At 39.3% G+C, this 23282-nt stretch overlaps 2 protein-coding genes across 4 annotated transcripts; both read right to left on the bottom strand.

Moving 5' to 3' along the window:
* Positions 1-431: 431 nt before the first annotated feature.
* On the bottom strand, positions 432-17688 carry LOC306841919 (active breakpoint cluster region-related protein). Of its 3 annotated transcripts, XM_079371948.1 has the most exons (24): positions 17411-17688; positions 15359-15431; positions 14239-14329; positions 13837-13943; positions 12339-12443; positions 9847-10056; positions 8924-9031; positions 8785-8836; positions 8654-8706; positions 8422-8559; positions 7843-7964; positions 7605-7761; positions 7413-7517; positions 7230-7305; positions 5876-5971; positions 5649-5723; positions 5427-5524; positions 4995-5096; positions 3828-3991; positions 3482-3621; positions 2411-2545; positions 1917-2022; positions 1637-1778; positions 432-913 (listed from the first exon to the last, which is right to left on the bottom strand). In XM_079371948.1, exons 3-24 carry the CDS (start codon positions 14288-14290, stop codon positions 812-814), a joined length of 2445 nt encoding a protein of 814 aa, XP_079228074.1. In that variant the 5' UTR covers positions 14291-14329; positions 15359-15431; positions 17411-17688; the 3' UTR covers positions 432-811. The 3 variants fall into 3 exon arrangements, with proteins under 3 accessions (XP_079228074.1, XP_079228073.1, XP_079228075.1); XM_079371947.1 differs by lacking the exons at positions 15359-15431; positions 17411-17688 and having other exon boundaries at positions 14239-14370; XM_079371949.1 differs by lacking the exons at positions 432-913; positions 1637-1778; positions 1917-2022; positions 15359-15431; positions 17411-17688 and having other exon boundaries at positions 3482-3617; positions 14239-14370.
* Positions 17689-18100: 412 nt separating this feature from the next.
* Positions 18101-23262, bottom strand: ponzr1 (plac8 onzin related protein 1). Its single transcript, XM_079371271.1, has 4 exons — positions 23164-23262; positions 20964-21074; positions 20653-20798; positions 18101-18729 (listed from the first exon to the last, which is right to left on the bottom strand). The coding sequence occupies exons 2-4, from the start codon at positions 21070-21072 to the stop codon at positions 18592-18594; spliced, it is 393 nt and encodes a 130-aa protein (XP_079227397.1). The 5' UTR covers positions 21073-21074; positions 23164-23262; the 3' UTR covers positions 18101-18591.
* Positions 23263-23282: the final 20 nt, after the last annotated feature.

The raw sequence follows: 23282 nt of genomic DNA, 5'->3' as shown, positions 1-23282 counted from the left end.
TAAACAGTTCCCATGTCTATTAGCACTGCAGAGCCTGAGTCAGGGTCTAGGATTAGCGATCAAAAGAGTGAGGGGGAGTGGAGGGGGGGTGTTTTGGGGTAAAAGGTTGGGGGGTAACACTAGCCCAGGCGGCCCAGGTGGTGTGATTGAAAAGAGACTCCCATGTGTGGCATGGACGGGTCGACCGCGGGCCGCATGTGTGTGTGGGGACTTTTATGGGCCGTACACTCACGGTGAACTCCGTCTAGTTGGATTTGAACTGTGACCGATTGGATTTCAGGCTTGGGAAGGTGACCTCTGACCTTTTTTTTTTTTAAACAACATCTGCACCCATGACTCTTACTCAAACACATAACCAATTCCCATTTCTCTCTTTGCCACCCTGCCTACCTATCAGTACAAGCTCAAAGAAGACCACTGAAACCACCAACTTCAATATGTTCACCATTTTTTCTTACATACCTTTTTGGTTTTACTTTTGTTTTTCCTAAAACTTTTTAAAAGTCTCGGGGGATAGACTAGTAAAAACTTCAAATAAAGCTAAAAAAGGGACACTTTTTAATTCAATTGACATTATTCCTCAAGAATAATCCATCTGATTAGAAAATGCAGCTCCTGAGGATTTCCTGGGTTCATCCACTGAACAAAGTCAGTTGACCAAGTGTCCAAAATTTGGCCCCAAATCCAAAGAGTTTGAAAAGTGAGACGAAAAAAGACTTCAGTCCATGTTTTAATCAATAAATAAGTGTGTTTAAAGGGAGTCCTTGCTTCGAGCTGTAGTTCCACACGGTGTGTGACACTGATGGTGGTCTCACTTGTGGGTGGTCTCATCCTCACCGTCTGTGTCATGAGGCAGAAAGGTCTGAGCTTCAGGGAGGTTGTTACACTGCAGGTAGAAGAAAACCACTTGGACCTGAAACACACACCAGACGAGTCACAGGTTTGTGTTTAACATGTAGACGTATGTTGAGGTTTATTTGTCATACGCATGACGATGAACTTCAAGTTTCACACTTCGACAGCTCTCTCCACCTGAAATCAAACTTAGTAACACAACTTATTGTGAAGAAACAAAAACTATTTTACATGGGTTCTTATGTATTTTACATTACTAATGAGAAGTTAAAACTATTATCTCAGTTCATCTTTTTAATGTAGTTTATTTATTACTATTTATTACCAACTAAGCTAAACTAGCACCCCATCGTTTGTTTATTTTAATCCAAAAGCAGATATGACGTGTTCTTTCCTTCATGTTCCTTGCAAAGTTTGAATAATATAAATACTTTTTTTTGTCTTGGTTATTTGATCTTTGCTGTTTAAAATGATGGCAAAAGATACACAAAGATACTCTGTCTGTGTTGGGAGGGCTTTAAAAATGGCTTTTAATGTATTTGCTATTTGCAAAATAAACAAGAAAAATGATATTTGAAAAAGATAACAGAATTGTTTTGCTCTCTTTACTTTTGTTGGCTTTGGTCTGTCTCCCTCCATAAAAAAACCCCCAAAAACAAGAGGACATAATAAGACTGTTTGAAAGGTTCAGACCTTAATTTGTAAAAAAAAACAAACAAAAAAAAAAACAGAAAACCCTCCTTCACTTGGTTTTATCTGTTTTTCACTGCATCACTCCTACCTGCACCACCACCTCCAGGGAAATATCCACTATAGGGCCTCGATGCTCCGGTCCAATCACAGGGGGGCGCAAGAGGCTCGGCCCAAACACTGTAGCTAAGTTCATGAGAGACATCTTGTTGACGTTTTGCTTCTCAGAAACTCTGGAGAGAATGAACAAACAGAGTGAAGCGTTTAAATCCTAAACTGTGTCGACAGACAGAAGAGTCTTCTCTGGTTGAAAGAGGATGAAGGTTAGGAGTTATTATGTGTTGTGTGATGTTGTATGCCTGTTGTCAGACCTTTGCAGGTGGTGCAGCAGGTAGAGGAAAGTGTGTCTGTTGGGGTCAGGACAGGACTGCAGCAGAGACAACATGCTGATGAGACGAGAGTTCATGTCCTGGATATCTACAGAGGAGAGAAAGAACAACATGCGTGGATTGGTTTCGTTGGAAATACGGTCAATATTGAGAGGTGTCAAAGCCTGTTCTCTATAAATAATGTACACTAAATTCACTTCTTTCTGTCAAAGGCAGACAAGTAGAGTGTAAAGTTTAGGAATGTGGGGAAAACTCGTAAAAATAATTATTTTGTGTCTATTGTAATGAATAATCTTTTATTTTAAACTGTAACAGGAAATAAATCTTCAAGCAGAAATTAAAAAAAAAAAAAAAAAGCAAAATTAGGAGAAAACTGCTTCAACCTTCAAATGAAATCCAAATACTACTGTTGAAAAATCAGAACAAGCCCAACATAAAACCGTGAGAGTCACAGTGAAGGATTTGTTGTCTCTCACCGAGCGCTGCAGCCAGACTCTGAAACAGCTCCGTGGGAATGAGCGGTTCAGGAAGCTCTCGGAAGTAAAGTTTGAGGACTCCAGAGACGGAGTTCACGTCTGAACTTCTCAGCCTGGTGACGGCTTCACGCAGATCTGAGTGGGGCAGACACACAATGATAATCACCAGTCGTGGCTTCTTCTGGTATTTACACTTCCTTCCTTTAAAGGCAGAACACAACAAGTGCTACTGTGCTGAGCAGCAGTGACAAAAAGGTTTTCATGCGTGACAAACATTAGCCATCGTTAGCATTAGCGTGAGTGAGCATGCTCTTGTATCAAAACCTTGACTTGTTTTTGCAAAGAGATCAGTCAGTCAACCCCTTTAATAAACTGTACCGCAAAGACTACAAGCTAGGTCATATGACATATTGTAGGTAAGGGGATGACATCACGTTTCCTTTGAAACTCAATCTAGACGTTTTAGTTTGGAGTGAAATGTTGTTTTTATTAGTGGTGGGATTTACCAAAGGCCCCACGATACGATATCATCACAATCCTTGAGTCATGATACAGCTCGGGATGTTAACGATTTACTAAACTCACGAGACGATACAATTCACGATATTGGGTTCACGATATGATTCTCTCACAATTTCTTTTACAGAATGAGACAGTAGGAAAATGTTAACTGAAAAAGATGCCTTATTGTTTTCAGCGTGGTTTGACCTTTGATTGTTTTTATTGTCTCAACAAGGGGAGGAAAATGGAGCTTCTCATTGTGGCGTCGATTAAATACTGTATCATGTTGGTTCCCTGTCTTCTTGCAATATTTGTGCTGTAACTGAGCTTCTTGGTCTCTGGTTTTGGAGGCAGCCGTGTTTTTTTGAGTGTGTCGTATTATGTTTACAACCTTCTGAGGGGACGCTTTATGAGAGGTGAGTCCAACCAGAGCCAAAGTGCAACTAGGCCCCGACATACACCCACTGTACAGGTGAAATAAAACCACGTAGACCAGACAATCTGTGTTCAGTGAAAACCTACAGACCGAACAGATCTGTGTTTTTCATGTGTTTTGATTCTTTTTCTTACTGCTGTTGAATGCAGCCTTCAGTGCGTTGATGTCACTTGTGGTCCCGGAAATCCTGTAGATACCGACTTCGTCCAAGCCCCTCCTCTCGACCTCCTCCACGCAGCAGCGAACCACATGAGGAACCAGAACCCCCTCCTGCCTTGTGAAGAAAAGAAAGCAATAAGAGGAAAACAAAAACAGCTCTGATATTTAAACCTCAATGCAGATTCCACTCTCACAGTCCTGCTTCTTTTCTGCTCACTCAACACAAGAGAAACACAACCCTAAACTGAGGTACATTTTTCAGTAAAGACACCTCCATGAACCCAGACTGGCAAATTTAATATCTGTCTCGGGGGGACTTACTTAGCCACCATTTCAATGGGGGCACAGAAGAGAGGGTGTGTTTGAGTTGTAGAGCTGGGCGGTTCAAGCGGGTGGGGACAGTACTTGAGGGAGAGAGTTAGCTGTGTCTGCCCCAGGTGTAGAGTCTGTCTCCTCCATCGCTTATTTAAGGATTTGGACTCCAACTGATGGACGGAAAGGAGGAAAAGACACGAAAGCAGATGTTTAGCACAATACAAAATACCATCCAACTCAAGATTTGTGTCGTAAGGGTGAGGTGTGAATAAACGGAATCTACCTGTTTAACACTTGGGAGCAGTGTGATGTGTTAACAGCATGTTTCCTTAAAGGCAGGGTTGGTCATTTGAGAAAAAGCTAGAAGCGGACCTCAGCTAATTGCTTGCATGTCTCATTCAAAGGTAGATAAACTTACAGTATAAACAGTCGATGACGGACTTGTACACTCGGATAGAGAACGAGCAGGGAGACAGGGAGGCGTGATTGGTTCATGAAATTGGGACCTTGAGGCAGACATTGGTCGAAGTTTTTTACCGATGACAGATTCCTTTTTTGGAACACATGATGTTATTAATTTCTGTCAGGACCTAAAAACAATTTCAACTCAAATCTTAAAAAGTGTACCAACCCTGCCTTGAATGTCTGATGACGTAGTAAGCTAGTGTTATGATTTCAGTCAGTAACACTCACATATTTGCCCCTTTGAACTGTTTAACAAAATAATGCTGAATCAGATTCTCAGCAATCTCGAAGCAATTTTCTCTGGAAGTTAAACAACTTCAAGCGACAATTCGAACATTGCACTTCTCACCTCTGTAAAATTATAATTAGTGCTGCTTTAAGGATGTACAGATATCTACAGTACATCTACATTTTTACATTTTAATGAAGCATTAGGATGAAGAAAATAAAAGCTTTGACTAGAGTTTGAAACATATCCAATTTCTATAGCATTTTCAACATGACTCACAAAAGTTATACAGTTTTGACAGGTTTTTTTTATGTTCTCTGGTTGAACTGGATTATTGTCGTATTAGCCTCAAGGAAACAAGAAAGAACGTTGCTGTCTAGACATTTCAAGTGTTTGTTTGAGATATATTTCATTGTCACTGATGAACGTCTTTGGATGAAAACAAAGCTGAACTTGGAGCTCAGTTCGTGTCTCTATACCTTCACTGCTGCTTTTCCCAGGACTGCATCACCCTGTCCGTCAGACTGACTGACACAGAGCACCCTTAGTTCACGAGCCCCGTCCACCTGGAACGACAGCTCCTATTTGACAGAAAAGAGCTGGCGTTAAGACTGAAAAAGACCACAGCCTGTTAAAGCTTCACCGGAGCCTTCATGTCTTATTTTAAGCCTTTTGATCCCGGCTACCAGTTAGAATTATATCAGATTTTACTGCTGCTGATCAAGTTTAAAGCACATTGAAGTCTGTCCTCAGAGCCAACTATATTAATCCTCGAAAGCTTGACAGCATGTTGGATGCTGTCTAGACATGAACAGGTCCTTAACCAGCCTGGACCGGCTCGTTGAAATATCTGCTTTTTACATCAGTTTCAACTTCCTATAACTCCAATTTAGAGAACAATATGATCTAACCTGTTCCCAGTGCGGGCTGAGGCTGTGGACTGATGAGTGTGTCTGAGCTTGTTTATCGTAAAACTCATAACCGTCCACTTCCACACACACGTACACACCTGAAAGTGAAAGAAAATCTAACATCAGTTCACTTTAGGGCCAGAAAGAGGAACCTTATACTTGTTCTTCCTCAAATAGAGAAAAAATCTCTACTTTGGTTAAATGATATAAAAGAAAGCACACAGGCTGGTTTTATCAGACCACAGGCCGAGTGGATCGCCACACTCAGAGTCCCACACAAACGGTCCTCATCCTCCCCTGGGGAGGAAAAAAAACAGAAAAAAAGATCATGCCATTTTTTAGATTAAATTGTCCTGAAAACACCGTCAGAGATGTGTTTCAGACTCTGGATAGTTCTGTGGGATTTACAGTAAGCAGCCTATCAGTGAAAAACAGTGCTGTGGTTGTACCGGGGTTTGAGCTGTGCAGTGGTGGCTGTTGGGTCATTCTCAGTTTCACACATGCACCAGTGAGGGTGAGCAAGTCTGGAGGGACGGTTTCTATTTCTGAAAAACAACAGAGAAAATACAGACACAGATCAGTTCACAGAAAAAAAATGTTGTGATTAAAAAAAAGCAAAAAGAGAGGTGATAGTTAGCATCTATATTTATGGTTATATTGTGATACTACTAAATAATATTGTCTAAATTAATGTTACATATGTAATCTACAAATATTTCCTCAAATCATTTACAGTCATCATGGTAAATGGAGTTGAGCTTGTAGAGCTCTTTTCTTGTCTTCTGACAACTCAAAGCGTGTTATAACAAAGCAGATCACACTTACACATTCCCACCCGCTCACACACTGTGTGTGTGCACAGGCAAGGTATGAAGCGGAAAACTCGCTAACATGAATAAACATAAAGTACTAGTTTCAATTCAACTGTCACCCCTGTCACTATTGCTACGTATAGACATATTAAATACATTATACATTCATATAAGTATTATAGAGAGTAGGGTATATTGAATGTACTGGTACACATACTGAAACACATTCTTCAATTTAACAGTAATTTAATAAAATGGTGAGGTAAATCTTTCGAAGCCAACAAGTTAGCTGGGATACGTGAAAGCTAGCTTATTCTTTGGCTATCATAGTCTATCCGGTTCAACAGAGGCTGCTATGTACAGTGTCCAACAGTAATAACTAATCTGATTCTTCCACATTCACACGCCGCTGACAAAGCAGCAGGAGCAACTTGGGGTAAAGTGTCTTGCCCAAGGATCAGTTGGCTGTAGGAGCTGGAGATTGAACCACAGACCTTCCTGTTATGAGACAACCAACTACCAACTGAACCACAGGGTGTAAAACAGGAGATGCTATAGAAACAGACTCTTTTTTTTTTAACACAAAATTCTCAGTTGGTGGTTAGTCTCATTCCCTCTCTCTTTGTCTCTCTCTCTCTCTTGCTCGCTCTCCAGTAAGACTATCCCCTGTCCTTTCTCAATAAAGATCAAAAATAAATCTGATGCATTTGTCTTGATACACTTGAAAAGACGTCTTACACTTGTGCAGGATCAGCAGAGCAATATGTGGGAGTGCTTTGTCCCCAGGTGGCGCCAAACTCAACAAACCTAAAGTTTCTCATTCGAGTTTTAAAAACCAGCATTATTGTATTTGTGTGAAGAAAGTTTTTTTTTATGAATACTTTCTTCAAAGATCTTTTAATTTTTTTGTTTATGCAGTCAAAATAAGCAGATGAGATTTCAGCATTCATCGCTTATAGCCCATGTCTTGTGTTTACACTGTGAAACTTACTGTCTGTGACGAGCTTGTGGATGGCTTCTCTCCATTCTTCAAGTTCATACAGGGAGGAGAGTCGCAAAGTGTGACTCTATAAAAGAGGAATAATCAGTTTCCTCTTTTCATTTGAGTCAATTATTACAGAGTGCAGCTGTAACAGGCAGTATCAGAGTTTGTGTGTGTTGTTTGCATGTTTACCTTGTCACGGGGGCTGTGAAGCTCCAGTCTGTATACAGGAGAGAGTGTGAGCAGCATCAGCTCCATCTGCTCCAGCTTCTTCCTGCCACGAGCAGGCAATGACCCCTTTGTTTACACAGAAAAAAAAAAAACTTTTTGGTATAATATTAATCTGGAAAAACATCACTGCTAATGAAATGCAGACAAACATACTGTGTGATGCCGTAGCTGCTGTCTGAGATGGTACATCTTGGTTCGTATGGAGTATAAGCGAATGTGTGTTTCCGGTGAACGCTCCTGTTCTGCAACCAAGTGCAGTCTCAAACCAGCAAGAGGCAGAAACCAGCAGAACCTGTACTGGTCCTGCTTCCTGGAACAAACCCAAACAAATATATATTAAGCATTTAGACCACATTTCCCACAAGCCCTGGTGCGTCCTCTCCACACTCACCCTCTGCTTGAATGTTTGAGTCTGGTGCACAGCAGGAGGTCGGTGTAGAGGAAGAGGTGACGCAGGCTGTGATCACCGTCACTTGCATCCACCACAAAGCCATCGCGCATCAGCTGACGCCTCTGAATCAACAAAAACACACAAAATACACATAATGTAAAATGTAGGGATTTTCTGTTTTTACTCATTTTTCTCTGTGCGGCATTTCCAGATTTTGTACAGTGTAGAGCCCCAACCAAGTGATCCGGGTCCATTCGGTTTAGTATGGTACCCTTTTATTGGCGTTTCCACTGTCAAAAGTTGGCAATAGTACCAAAAACTATTTCTTGGTATTCTTCTGTTGGGGTGCCAAGGGTACCGATCCGGCACTAACTGGTTCCTTTTATTTACTGTGTGCCGTTCTTCTATGGTATTAACTTACATTGATAGTGGGCTGCACTGTACTGGGCTGTTATGATGTCAGACTATTTCATGGCTCTCCATCTCCATCAAGCAAGATCAGGGTTTACTGTACCAAACCGAACCAAACTGTGCTGAACCAAACCGGACTGTTTGGTGGAAACGAGGCTTAAGACTCACAATGCCAGGACTGAGCGTGACCTCTCGTTTGCTCGGTGAACTCTCGTTGACACCGCACAGGAAGCTGCGAGACAATCTCAGAGCTTCCTGTAAACAGGAGTAATCCCCGTGCTCCACTGGTGTCGTCTTCAAGAGGTCCTACAAGATGACAGAGAGGCTGCTGAGTCAGAAAATCACAGCTGAAGATCATAGTCTAAGAATAAAAACAGTAGGATAAAATGAATGTTCTCACCATTAGCACTAGAGTTGTTTTGGTTACTCTGTCCAGAGGTTTGTAAAGCAGAGCTGTCAACACAAAGACAGCATGAAGACACTGTCTGTCATATGGGTAATAAAACCAAGACAAACATTTTAAGGAAATACCTTCAAGGGTGTAGTTGGTCCGAGTTTTGTCCTGGCCATTGGATGTCATGTTCTGTACAATAGAGGGAAAGATTCAAACTATGATGAGAACAGCCACGTACGCATCTTCAGACTGAAAGAGGCTGCAGAGTCTCAGTACCTGAGCCAGGGTTCGAAAGCGACTGTCTGACTGTGTGCACTTTCGTACAACTTCAACAGCTTTCTTGTAGTTTTCAATGAAACCGCCATACAGCCCAATCTGGTTCACCTGTAGGGGCAAAATAACCGGTGATTAAATGTAGAGAGGGAGTGAAGGAGAAGCTGCATAATGAGAGAGTTGATAGTGAAGTCAATAAATAATCTCTCCAAATCAAGATATCTATCTATCTATCTATCTATCTATCTATCTATCTATCTATCTATCTATCTATCTATCTATCTATCTATCTATCTATCTATCTATCTATCTATCTATCTATCTATCTATCTATCTATCTATCTATGTCTTCTTCATATCAATATGGGCCCCAAAAATTCCACATTGGTCAGTCCTTGAATTGTAGTATAAATTGTGTAAATTAACTTTCACACTGCCTAAGGGGAAACAATACAGGACAATGCTTGGTTAACATGGGACAATATGTTGAGTTGCTATGGTGTATCCGTCTAATGGTCAATTTTTCACTTTTCCTTTTTTTCTCTGTCTTAGTCTCCACCAACCTCTGATCTGTTTTGTAATGTACAGTACATTGACTTTTCAAAGCCTCTTTTTTCTTCAAACTTTTTGAGCTGAAAGACACTTTGAAAACAGACAAGTGTTTGATTCTTTGGAGAAGTGCTTCTTTAATGTAATATTAATATGAATGAGTAAATTTGATGATGACTTAAAACATGAAGAACAAACAATGTGTTCCAGGTTTCTACCAGCGCAAAGGCAGATCAAGGAGCCTGGCAAAGTTGAAGTCAGAAAGTTGTGTGGGAAACTTTCTTTTCCACTCGTTCTGAATGATTTAATCTTCATTAAAACGTATACGTTTGTCGTGTTAGTCTTAACAGCAAGTAATGACTCAATAGAGAACTTACTATTTTCAGGAACAGGTCCCCCACCACAAGCTCAAAGCCAGAGTGGTTCACCTCGGTCTGGCAGTGTGTGCTCAGTCGAGACTTCAGGTCCAAGAAGAAGCGTTGGTGCATGTCTCTGAGCTCGGGTACTTGATAGAAAACTGTCTGGACCTCTCGGCTGGACAGAACTGGCTGGGAGGTCCCAGCTGAGGCCCACAGAGCCTTCATGGGCTACAAAAACATGTTTAGAAAAATGAATCAAGCAGAGGCTTAAGGCTGATAATGTGGGTGGGTGGAAAAAAACAGTGAACCATGTGGTGATTGCTAAAAGAGAGTCAAGTACTCAGTTTACATTTCCTTCACTCCGAAAGCTTCATTTGCATGTATTTCAGCAGCATCTCGACTTTGACCCATACAGACAAACCAAAATAACACAGGTATATACAGACTCTCTTCATTAAAGAAAGAACACATAGCTAATGGTTGTGGTCAAAATACAGCATTCAGCCTCTGACAGTTTCTCACTTAAACCTCTCAGGGCTAAATGAAAAGGTTTCAAAATCAGAGACTTTGCTGAGGCTATTTTTTTTATTATTCATATATACTGTATTTTACAAATGAGCCCCTACTGACTGGTTATTGTTCTATCTGTTATTGACTTAAACTACATCTATTATGAATCAACAATGCTTTCATACTGCCTTACAATGACTTTCTTTATGACTAGTTTTATTATTCTGGAAATACTTTAAATATATTTCAGACACCACTGTCAAACTAGTGTGATAGCTTGTCTTAGCTAATGATAGATAGATACTTTATTGATCCCGAGGGAAATTCAATCTTAACCCCTTCGGACCCTGCGTCCATTGGAATGGACATGACATATTTCTGTCTCTAAACCAATAAATACTCTGTAATTGGATGAGGTCAGCACTGCTGGTTACTAACTGGGTCCTGATTATCCAATCACAATCATGTCATGACTTTGAGCATGCTCTGAGAGAGTGTCAGACCTCTGACAAGACCAGCATGGTGAAGCAGCTCCAGAGAGGGAAGCGCAAGTGCCCATTTTCAGTCAAAAATATACATTTATGTTCATGCTGGCCAAAAAAACTTTCTGTCAGTATAATTTTAACTGTTACGAGAAATAATATATGAAGTTATTTTGAACATATATCATGTATTTAATTTAGAGGATTTTTTCAAAGTCTGATGTCCATTGCAATGGACAGCAGTAGTTGGGCGAGTTAAGCTAACACCCAAATGTTAGGTGTTAGAATATAAAGAAAAAGCATACTTGTAAGCTTTTCATTGGTAAAGCATGATGCCACGGTTCAGTTATTCATAATTATGCAATTTTTAATATATATTTTTTGTACATAATGTTCTTGTAGAGCAGGGGTAGCCAACCCTGGTCCTCAAGGGCTACTATCCTGCATGTTTTAGATGTCTCCTTCTTCAACACACCTGATTCAAATGATTATCTCGTCATCAAGCTCTGCAGAAGCCTGATTACAATCCTGATCATTTGAATCAGGTGTGTTGGAAGAGGGAGACGTCTAAAACATGCAGGATAGTAGCCCTCGAGGACCAGGGTTGGACATGAAAAAATTCTTATAAAAAAATGAGTTGGCAAAAATTTATTTTTTCCACTTTGTTTTTATGTTGGAAGGGAGTCAGAATCATTTTATTAAAAAAAATTTTGCCCAGCAGAAAAAATGCGGGTCTGAAGGGGTTAAAAATGTAGCTATTTTATTCTACTTTTATACTTTTAAATATGGGTTTAATCTATTAAAAGGGGCCTTTTTTGGTTTATTGAAGGGTTAGCAATAAGCTGGAGTAAGATAGATAAATGTTAGATTACTTCTGGGAGCAGTATCTATGAAACCAGGTTCAATTCCAGGAAGTAATTGGTCTCAAACAGGAAGTAGTATAGCACAGTATTATCATTTAAGCAAAGCTAAACTAAGCTAAACTAATAATCTGCTTTCTTTGGCAAAACATTAACATTAGAGAGGTTTTAACTAGACAAACAGGGGAAATCTCTTTACTTGAACTTGAAAAAGGAAACTAAACAAAGAGAACAGTAGTCGTGAGACCTGAACATTATGTTGAACTGTATGACATAAAGCTAACCTCAGACCAGAACAAACACAAAGCACCTCTGCTTCATTTAGATACAGTAAGAGTAAGTTATATTTAAACACAGTTTTCCTCTTGTGTATTCATGTGAAGTGAAAACTGCTTCTGTAGAGCAAAATAATCTCAAAACATAGATTTATTATTTTTTAATAAGGTTAGATGATTAATAACAACAACAACAACAGTTCATTTGTGTGTGCTGTGACAGCAGAGGGGAACTTTACTATGGGCCCTATGATTGTCTCAACAAAGTTTTCCTCTTTTTGCAATTGACAAATCACATGGCTTAAAATCTCCACCTCTAACTTTTGGTTCTAAGATAGTAATATAAAACGTGATTTTAATGCATGTTTAAATGTGTATGTTACCATCAGCAGGGCCTCCAGCTCTCTGAGATAAACCTCCTCACTCTCCAGGATGCCTTTAAGGACCACCAGCCTCCTATCCAACATTTGCTCTGGGCTGCACAAGGTCTGAATGACAAACATCCAACAATAAACACATCACAGTCAGTCTTAAGATGACTGTTTTGACACTCCTTCAGTTACGTGGCACTAAGTGCAGTGTGTGACATTTTAAATGGCCACGGACATTTCTCTTTTATCTGTTTCTTGTCTTTCAAATTAAAGACAAACTAATATGGTAATATGTTTTGTAAATGTTTTTTTTTCTTCCACAAAAGCATAATATATGTATCATCCCCATTTAGTGTAATAAAAGTTGTGTGGTGTAACTATCACTTCTGTAATTTTCCCACATGAGTTGTACTTCTTCATTGAGAGCATGGCTTGTTTAATGTGGATTCTTAAAAATAAAATGTCCCTACACCCAGATTTAAAAAGGTCAGAAGATAGAAAAAAGGTTTTTCATTAACATTAGTATGCAGATCGATTTCAACATGGAGGGAAAGTTGTGAGCAGCTCTCTTTCTGAAAAATTATTTTAAGATTTTATCATTTAAAGACCTCGAGAAGTGGCAAAATTGCTGCTATGCGTTCATCTTTAAATTAAGTGATATATTATCTGTCTGAGCAGATTGGAGTAAGCCATACCAATGTCTTTGAGTACATCTATGCTAAAGGTCACACGTTGTGCAAAATACATTTAGCCTGTTTTTTAAAACACTAATATGTGTCTCTAGTCTTTCTACAAACCCCCAATTATGAGAAAAGACCATCCTGTCTGTATTTTGCCTGCTCCACTTTCCCCCCCAAAAAAGTACTCAAACAGGTTGTTTGGAGATGTTCCCTTCATGACATCACAAATGGCAGTAACCCCTCCCCCAGGGGGGTGAAACTCCCACAGCTAGGTGTTTGTTCTACCCTCTGAGTCTTCTCATTACAAACAATCAGGCATGGTGCAAGAAAACCTGAGCCACCCAAGCTCTTCCGGATGGAGGTGTGGTCAGACACAGCTCACATTTAAAGCTACAGACACAGAAACAGCCTGTTCTGAGCAGGGCTGAAATAGAGGGGTTTATAGATCAAATACAGGATTTCCAACAAGCAACTTCATAGACATGTTTTGGGGAGCTCTGAGACTTATTTGAACTTGTAGAAAAGATGTATAATATGTGACCTTTAAATCTCAACACTACTTAAACTAAGGTATCTATTTATTAGATCTATTAATTTCTCAGTTATGCAGTTAAATGTTTACATATTGGATTATCCAAAAACAAATCAAACTCCTGTATTTCCCTTAATGAGACTTTTTGTAGATTTTTTTTTACAAAGTAAAATAAATACTGATTTCTATGGAGACTTTTTTCAATAAATGAAGTTCCCTCATGGAAGCAGTTCTTACAAGTAAATCACATCTATAAGTTTGCTTTCTTTATGTATGTTTTGAGGAACTACACACTCACAGGGGTTTCTGGGAGATCCAAGATCTCCAGGTGGAGAGGAGCAAGCGAACAGCACCCTGCCTCATCCTGAAACACATCCTCCTCCAGGACCTCAGGCTCGGATATGACTACACAAACACACACAGAATATACAACATGTAGAAGTATGAAGAAAAAAAACGTACAGGTTTCCATATCTACTTCCTGTTAAATTTGTAAACAAATCTAATTCCACAACGGAGGTTTTAACTTCACAAATGAGATCAAGGTGCATTTACAACCAACAAAAGTCATGAATCATTTTCAGTTTCTCTCTTGTTTTTAATTCTCATTTGTTTTGAACCTCTCTTAGAAATCATAGAATAAGTTTCATGTTTACTTTGTCTCCATAACAGACGTAAACACATCGTCTACTTTTCTCACCTGCTATATGATGTGACTCCAGAAATTCCACAGCCTCCTGGTAGACGTCCATCAGACCTCCGATGTTTATTACCACAGTGCAAACTGAGCTCTGGAGACGAAGCATGTGAACACACTTAGCTGGCGGCAAAAAAAACAAAACTTCCTCTTTCTGTGAATGATGTACAAAAGGGAAAATACAACTTCCTATCTCAGTGAAACCCCTGAAGATTCGATGAGAACTGCCATTGTTTTTAGAATACATTTAAACTGTTACACTTCATTTCCTGTAAAAGTGTTGTTTCAACACAGTGGATCACATGTAACAACATTCTGCTGAAGACTTTCAGAAGACTGAACTTTATACTGATGCTTAAATACTACAGAGGCAAACAAGAACATAAACACAAACATGAACAATTTGAATGTCTGTGAAGTCATATGAGGACAGCAACAGCAGGATGTTGAAACAGATGAAACAGGTTTGTTTTTGGTTTTTTTTACTTTTTTAATATTTTTTTCTCATAACGTGACCACAGCCTAAAATCTGGAAATCCAGTCAGAAGTATACCTGCACTTGCAAGTTCTTAATAAAATGACTATAGTGAGAAATATTCTGTCTGTAGCAGCAAGAGTGCATAATTTAGCTTTTTTTTTTTTTTTACTAATTGTTTGACAACTTTACCAAATAAAATCTAAATCGTGTATGGCTGCAGACTCCTACATGAGGGGTTATTGAATTATTGAAAGAGACACCGTCAGACTTTAAGCCTCACCGCTCAATGCTGCCCTCTACAGGGAAACAGAAGTGAACACAGCTGTGTTTGACAAAGATCACCTTTTATCTGTGCTTGGTGTGACAAAAAAACAGAACAGCTTCACACTGCAGATGTTTCCCGTGGGACTAGCAACACTTTGCTTGGGCTGTTTGTGGCTTTTTTTGGGGTCATAAAGTGTTATGTTTGCACGTTTTCTCACGCTATTATTGAGAGCTATGACAAATTGTCTAGTTTTGTTTTACAGTTCAGACGCAATGATTGAGAAACCAAATCAAAGCTTTTAAGTTACTTATGTTGTGTACATGAAAGTGATAAAACCTGATTTACTATTCATTGAAATCTCCCTTGTGATGCAGGATTACCTTTAGTACCAGGCCTGGGTCTGGACGTTTTGGATATATTTTAAATAAGAACTTTCTGGTCACTTCAGGTCACCTGAAATAAAAAACAACATATACAGCTGTTGAACATGTGAGCATATTTAAGGATCTAAGCTGTGTTTACGTCCTCCTGATAAATATAAGTCCCTATGTTCACTCTACTGTTGGCTAATTTTTGCTCTCTAACAATCAATGAGGTGAATATGTGGCTCTTTGACAGCAGAGTTATCTATTTGTTCACCAGAGCGATGCTAATTCTGACTTGCTGCTGTTGGGTGATGTAGTCATGTATAGTGGGATGTTAAAACATATTTGCAAGAAATAAAAAAAAAACAATGAGAGTATCAGAATGCATTTTGTCCATTGTTATCATAATATGATAGAGAATGTTGATCGTTTAACTTGCTACTGCCATTTTACGAACTTAAAAAAACCCCATATATAAATATATGTATGAATCTTGCAAAACTAAGCTACTTTCGATGTAACTTCGTTTTAGAAAAATCCCATTTTGTAGACGTTTTCTCATAGTGCATAACCACTTGTGAAAGTCTTGAACAATGAAAACTCCTCATAGTATGGAAAAATCCAATATTTCTGCATGGACTTGAAGGTATCATCACTGTGTTGGTTCTCCTGCGGGAGGTGCTCCAGTTTTTAAATAAGCTTGTCAAAGAATCTTCTCAAGCTTGTAACTCATTTAAAAAATAGTAAATACTAACTCATGTGAATGACTGTAAATACTATAGACTCTGTGGTTGTAGTTTCAGCTTTCTGCTTTTCCTCTTAACACACCCCGTTTTACAAGTCTACTCCTTGTTTCTCCAAAAATGTCCAAAGACTTTGTTTCAGTTTAAAGGAAACTGAAACTTAAATAAATTTCAGAGGAAGGGGAGGAAGGGTGGCCTTCAATGTTATCACAAACACACAGCAGTATAAAAGACAGTTTAAATAGGGTCACTGCTTGTGATAAGCACTACTTCAAAAGTTAAAAAGCTTCATCGACTTTCTTGGGAATCAAAAAGAAAGCCATAACAATAAGTGATGTGTTAGGTACACTCAAACACTAAAGTGCAAAGTACACAGCTGTAATCCATTAACTAATAAAGTCGTAGTACACAGTAGTAAAATCATTCTTTATGTTTCTGCACAAATTGTAGGAAACATAATGAATTATTCATCCATTGCCTTAACATGTTTTATTATGGGGGAAAGAACATGCAAATAACTGGAAATGCATCCAGGCTAAGGGAAACTAAAGTCCAAAGTACACAGCCAGATCTTGGCAAAAACGTTCACATTTGCTGCCAAACTTTCTTTCCGTCCTGCAGATAAGAACATGGAGGAAAACAAAAAAGAGAAGCTCTGATGTGCTTGTCCTTCACTGAGGAAAACAATTCCAAACTTAAGCACTAAAAGAATCCAGCATCAAGTAGTTTAAAGATGTTCTAACGGGTTGTGTACTGCTGAAACATGAATTTAAGTTTGTCTAAACTAGGCTGCACAGGTGTAAACCTCTTAAAAAGCTTCTGTGTTTATTACTCTGGCAGTAGTAACAGGGAAAACAAGAACTTTTTCGGAATATAAAAAATACATGTACAATTTTGCAAACCCTCTTTGCATCTTGAAAAAAGAGGCTCCTCAGAGCTATATGTACTGAGCCCCTATGTATGAAAGAGTTTCTCATTTGCCAGATTGTTGTGATAACTACTATAGAAAGACAGGGGGGTGCAGAAGTAGCAATGATGGCTTAATACCACATCCTGTCCACAGCATTGAGGTAATTACAACACTGCTCACAAAGAGCTCTAATCTTTACAGAGGATCCAACATTGAAAAACGATGAACCGAAAACCGTCTCATTGGATGATATGATCAGTATAAAAAAGGACAACAGGAATGGTCTGCTTAGTGCTTCTTTCCCTTTTGGAATACTTTGAGCCATGATACTCACACCCTCTTTTAAACTGTTTGGATTCAGTTCGACGAATGTTGGATTGAAAGTGTTTTTTCAGCCAAACTCTCAAGTCTCACCGGGTTAGTCCAGCATCACAGGGACTGGAGTTTGTCCAAGGCAAATGTTCCCCTTTATCCCTCATTCACTTTCTTTCAGTTACAGCTGCTGGTCTCCTCAGTGTTTATGCATCATCTCAAATAAGGCAGGAAGAACCTATTATCATGTTTATCACTAGTACATAAACCACAGTCAGTTTCACCAAAAACAGAGATTAAGTGTCAATGTACACAGCAATTTAAAATGCAACCACAACCAGCACCAAGTCAGTCCACAGACAGGAAAATGAGCAGTTCTGTGAGGCTGTACTTTGGCTCAGTGACATTAGCTCAGTGCTACCATGAACAATCACAATGATTACGTTTATTTAGAAAATAAAATGGCAGCCATGCATGTAAACATTTAAGCACAGGCTGGGCTATTGGAAATGTCTTTACATAAGCACTTATTTAATATTTAGTAAGAAAATACAAAAAAAAAAAAAAAAATCAATATTGGCTGGACTGTTATATGGAAGTCGTGATGACCACGGTCGCTATGATCCAGCCTCCAAGTACGATGCCCCTGAGTAGGACCTTTTAATTCAGGACCTCAATGGCAGATTAATAAAGATTTCCATCTATAAAGCGATGCTTCAAGCTTGGCTAAAAAATCCTGAAAAGATTTTGAAAGCTATAGTCACTGGAGTCAAGCATTAGGTTCAGACTGAATCATTGATGTAATCATTTATTGCAAGCAAATTCTTACAAACTATAAAGCCATGACAACGTTTCTAAACTCTTCCCCTAGCATGTGAGTGTGTCACACAGCCTCAGGGACGCCATCTTTAAGCAGGCGGAGATCTTAACTGCTTCATCATTTACAAGCACTGAAACACGCTTCAAGCCCATTTGATGCAGATGTGTCATTACAAATATCAAAGCGTTACATGTGTATAAAAAACAGCTTAAACTGAGAAAGCTTTTAATCTTATTTAGTAAACTGGTCAGAGGGATCCAACATAGTAAGATGCTAACATGCAATTTAGAAAATATGGTATTAATAGCAACTCTTAGGCTTTGAACAGAAAGACAGAAAACACATGTTCTGACCATAAGAAAAGGCATTGGCCAGTTGAGCCGTATGAAAAATAACTAGGCAGCTCCACATTATAAGGGGAATGTGCCTTATGCCCTCAGCTCACAGCTCCAAGGGTTACATCTTATGACCTGACGACCTGTGTGGTCACCACCGAGCTGACGCCCGGTTGGCTGCCCCTGATTTTGAGCTCACGGTTCATCTGGCACCAAACACACGTGTAACACCATAAGAGCTTGCAGCAGTCATCACAGCACGAGCCCTGAAAGAGGAAAAGAGAAAAAAAAGGTGAGATGAACAAGTCGATTAAGTGAGTCACTGAAACATCCACACCTCGGCATTAAGAGCACAAATACTTACAAGATCAGCTCGACAAGATAAAAGACTCATCTCTGAAGTTTCCTGAACAAGTGCTGCTAATGACATGGTTCATGTACAACAACAGAGAGTATCTGAAGATGTTTTTATTCTCTTTGACTTCATGTACTTTGTTGTGTAGCACTTTTCAGACACTTATCATTTCAACACTCTGCCATGTACAGAAAGAAAGAATGGAGCTCCCTTATTAATGCTCAAATGGAAATTAAACCTCTCGTCGAGTTTCAGTGGTTGGTAAACCTTATCGTTGTTTTTGTCATTTCGGAAATCATGTTGACCTCCGGTGAAACGAGCTGCTGTATGCTAACGCTAGCAAACTGCGGCGACACTTACAGAGACGTTCAGTCATGGGTTAACGCTATAAAACACTGGAAGAAGAGTTTGAACGGTGACGCACCGAACCAGGATATAAGCTAACTGCTGATGTCAGGACATTGTAACGGCCCTTTGCTGTGCCTTCAAAGGTGCACTGTGGAGGTTTGGAAGTGAAAATTGAAAGTTGAAGTGAAACAACTCTGTGGTATATTGTCTGAACTGAAAACACAAACTTTATTTAAAAAAAGAATGCTTCCTGGATACCTGTTAAGGACGTCTACAGCTTCACTGTTGCGGGCTCCCACCAGAACGTCCCCTGCAGCGCTTATATCTTCAAACAGTTTGACCACAGTTTTAACACATTTTCCTCTGACGACAGTCACTTTATACTGTTTCTTTCACGTTTCTGCTGCTCGTCAACAGACAAGGCAGGAAAATGTTTGGAGCCCCGGGCCAGTAGGCCCCCCCCCCCAATGGCTGACAAACTTTAAACCAAAGCATTGACTCAAAATGTGCACATTTTGCAACGACAGGTGTCGCTCTTTGCAGCTTTATTCCTGTGTAAACCAAAATGTATCTGACTGGGGTTTGGAAAAAAGGGAAATAATATTTAATTATTAATCAAATTAGTCATATAATTAGTTATACATTCACCCCAACAGACCCTACAATCGACCCCGTTTACAGTTATAAATCATGATGCTTCTTGTGCTTTGTGTTCCCTGTGTCTGTACTGTTCAGCACTTTGGACACACACTGTTGTGTATGAACCAAGTGGAGTTGAGTTTTAGGCGTGTGTGTAAGAGCAGAGCCGTGCACACACACACACACACACACAGTGCATCACTCCTGAGCGCTCCGCCACTACGTGCTACATCTTCAAACTGCAGCCCTCACCATCCCGTGTGAAACACGTCGAACAACTGGTGTGACACGCGTCGACAAAAACTTCAGGGAACACGTGCCGAATGGTTCTCCATCGTTTAACTTTGGTCTGCAAACAACTATGTGATGATGTCAGCTGCAAACCGTTACATACTTTATCATTTCATCTGTACAATCCTATTCAACCGACATTTTTCACAAACTTCTCAAAACTTACCTCCATTCCTGACTTGTACTTTTTTTGTTGTAAACAGAGAAATGTTTTTGTTGTTGTTACGTTCTTCCCTGTCCTGCCTCTTCCATATTTGTTTGGTATAACGTATCAGCACACTTTTGAGAGATGATTTAAGATTGTGCAACTGAAACTGTAGAGTAGTAAGGTCAAAATAAAAACAGAGGAAATGTTCACTCTCACATCTGCTTTCCAGAGTAACCACGAACACGCCCTCTGTAGTAAGGATGATAACTTATGACAGGCAGTTTTAAGTTGATGTGTGATTTATACAGACACTGGAATAAATAATCCTAAATCTTCCATTTTACTTGAGCAAATGCAAAACATAGACTTGAGTAATTCCCCCCCTCCCTCTCCCCAGTCCGGCCTTACAGGGATGCTGTGGCGCTCTCGAATAGAGGATCGGAGGAGGCAGGACACCACACAGCAGACGTCCAGGAGCGGCATGCAGAAGCACCAGCCGTGCTTAGAGGCCGTCTGACACTGCATGCAGGGGAAGCACCAAAGGGCGCAGCAACCTTCAGAGAGAAAAATCAAACACACGTTAGAATCAGCTGTACAGAAAACTCTGTTACAATCACAAAATCGATACCCCAATATTCCTCTTTTCCACATGATGCCGCTTTAGACTAACACTGCCTCTGCGTCAGTAGGGTAATCATATGTTTGTTGGATCGACTTACAGGTGCCCATATCACTACAGCAATCACAGAGGCCGGTGCTCCATGTCCCGGGGCCATGGGTCGAGGTGGTCTGGACCACAACCTGGGTGGGCTGCTGGTAGACGGCCATGTCTGGAGGATACAGGACAAATAAACATGTTGCTTTACTTTTTCAACCAGGAGGAGTCGACGTAGTTGGTTTTTTCCACCAACAACTTTCTATGTGTGTTTTCATGACTAAATCTTCTTTGGCTATCATAACGAAGAAAAGCATGTCAGAGAAGGATTTTAAATACGCTGCTTTTAAAACGTGGAATGTGGATGTAAAAGCACATGCACACTGGTTTTCCCTTAAAACTTTAATCATAACCAGATTTTGTTTTGTTTTCAGGACAAAGAAGGTATGACATTTTCATTTGTCTCAGTATGTATGGGAGACCCCACATCCTACAACGACATTTAGCTGTGGAGGAAATAAGACAACAAACTTGTTCGACATTTCATGACCGCCGCCGCTGATTTGTTTTGTGTTTCGAAATAAATGATTCATTTGCTTTGGGAGAATTCTGACTCCTCTTATTACCTCCAAGCCGAGTGATGACAATAGGGTGTTTGTTGTTTGGTTGGTTATTTTGTCCAATACATGTTAAACAATTATTTTAATGACCAGAATTTTAACCAACTAAAAACTTGTTTCGCTTCACCCCCGCTGCTACAACTCCAACCCAGAGGAAACACTAAACCTTCAGTATATTAACCACCTCTAAAGACCATTTAGTTTGTGTGATAGAGCTTATAACCTGTCAATAAAAGAAGGAGACCGCACACTTGCTCCCTTTTGTTATGCATTTATTACGAGCACATCCCGTGAGTGAGTGAGTGACGTTTCAAGCACAGCTCTTCTTCAGACTCAGACGGGATGTGCTCGTAATAAATGCACAATATAAGGAAGCAAGTGTTCTTCTTTTATTCATTGAATACTGACCTTTGAGACGGGCACCTCACTGGGTGTGTGGGACTGCTACATTTACTCAGAGCTTATAACCTCAAATGTCCTCCAGAGAGTTCACAAGCTGCAGGCTTATTGAGCCCCACCTCATGGAAAACTGTTTCTTCACATGACATCATTGAAAGTGAACTTTTTAACACACTACACTTGTGATGTCTTATATGTTCACTTTTCTCTTTCATAGTCTACTGAGTCCTATCCCCTCGTTTAAGTGTTGTGTCAAGTTTGTCAAACTTTAAATTCACCATAGTAAATGGTGAACAAAACATTGTAGAGGAAGATGAAGCTAGCTAGTTAAAATTTAGAGGGGGAAAATCTTAATTAAACAACAGTTATATGTTTGCAAATTACTGCTTTTTCAATGTTAACTTTGAAGTGTTTTTTACTGTTTGCAGCATGTTGAGTATTTCTCATCAAAGACTGTGGTTTATAAATGTGTTTCACAAAAAATATTGTGAAACAAATTCAGCATAATCTTCCTCAAACTGACAATACAAGAAGCTAGCTGGTTAAAACCATGAGCATCTAATTCATCACATTGATCGTAAAATGCGTTTATAATGTCATTAAAATGTTTTTCTTTCCTATTTGAAATAATAATAGAACATACCTCTTGTGAAATTGTCGTTAAAAAACATGAATATTAAAAAAAAAGACAAACACAGCGTTGCATTTTGCCGCCATAACTGCATACATACATACTGCATACATAACCCTGACTTCATTTTATAGAAAATAAGTACGTTTTTCTTTTGTAACGAAATGAAAAGTGATGTTAACATGTTCATGCAAGCTGTAAAAATAAGTTAGATATTCTTTCATATTCACTGTTTTGCTCATTTTCACTGTAAAACATCCCAGATAATGATTTAATCCCACGTGGTTTGCACGTAATTAACTCAAAACCTTTGAGTTAATTAGAAATTAAATACAAAACTAGGGGTTGAAATGACCATAACAGGGGTAAACAATATTAAAAGTCACATGAGATGTTTGGAGAATTTAAAATCCTCCAGCTCATTTAAAACAAGAGATTTACTGAAGGGATAGAGGTGCTCACAATTAGCTTGTTCAAGTTCATGCTGAAGGTTAGACAGGATAATTACTTTGAGTTTCAGGTCCATGTATATGACGATAGACTGATAAAATCATTTATTAAATCACATCCTCAACAAAAAGCCCATCCAGCAGAATATAAGAGCATTTTCTTACCTTTTCTCTGTTTCCGTGAGCTCTGAAAAACTCAAAAGACAGCTCCGATTAGTTCAGTACAGAGTGCTCGTCGTCTGATAACAAAAATGGAAGAAAAAAAAAAAAGATTCTCGGTAAAT

This window comes from Symphodus melops (genome assembly GCF_947650265.1).
Source record: "Symphodus melops genome assembly, chromosome: 20".
In the NCBI taxonomy this organism is placed as follows: Eukaryota; Metazoa; Chordata; class Actinopteri; order Labriformes; family Labridae; genus Symphodus; species Symphodus melops.
This window is presented reverse-complemented; position numbering and strand designations above follow the sequence as displayed.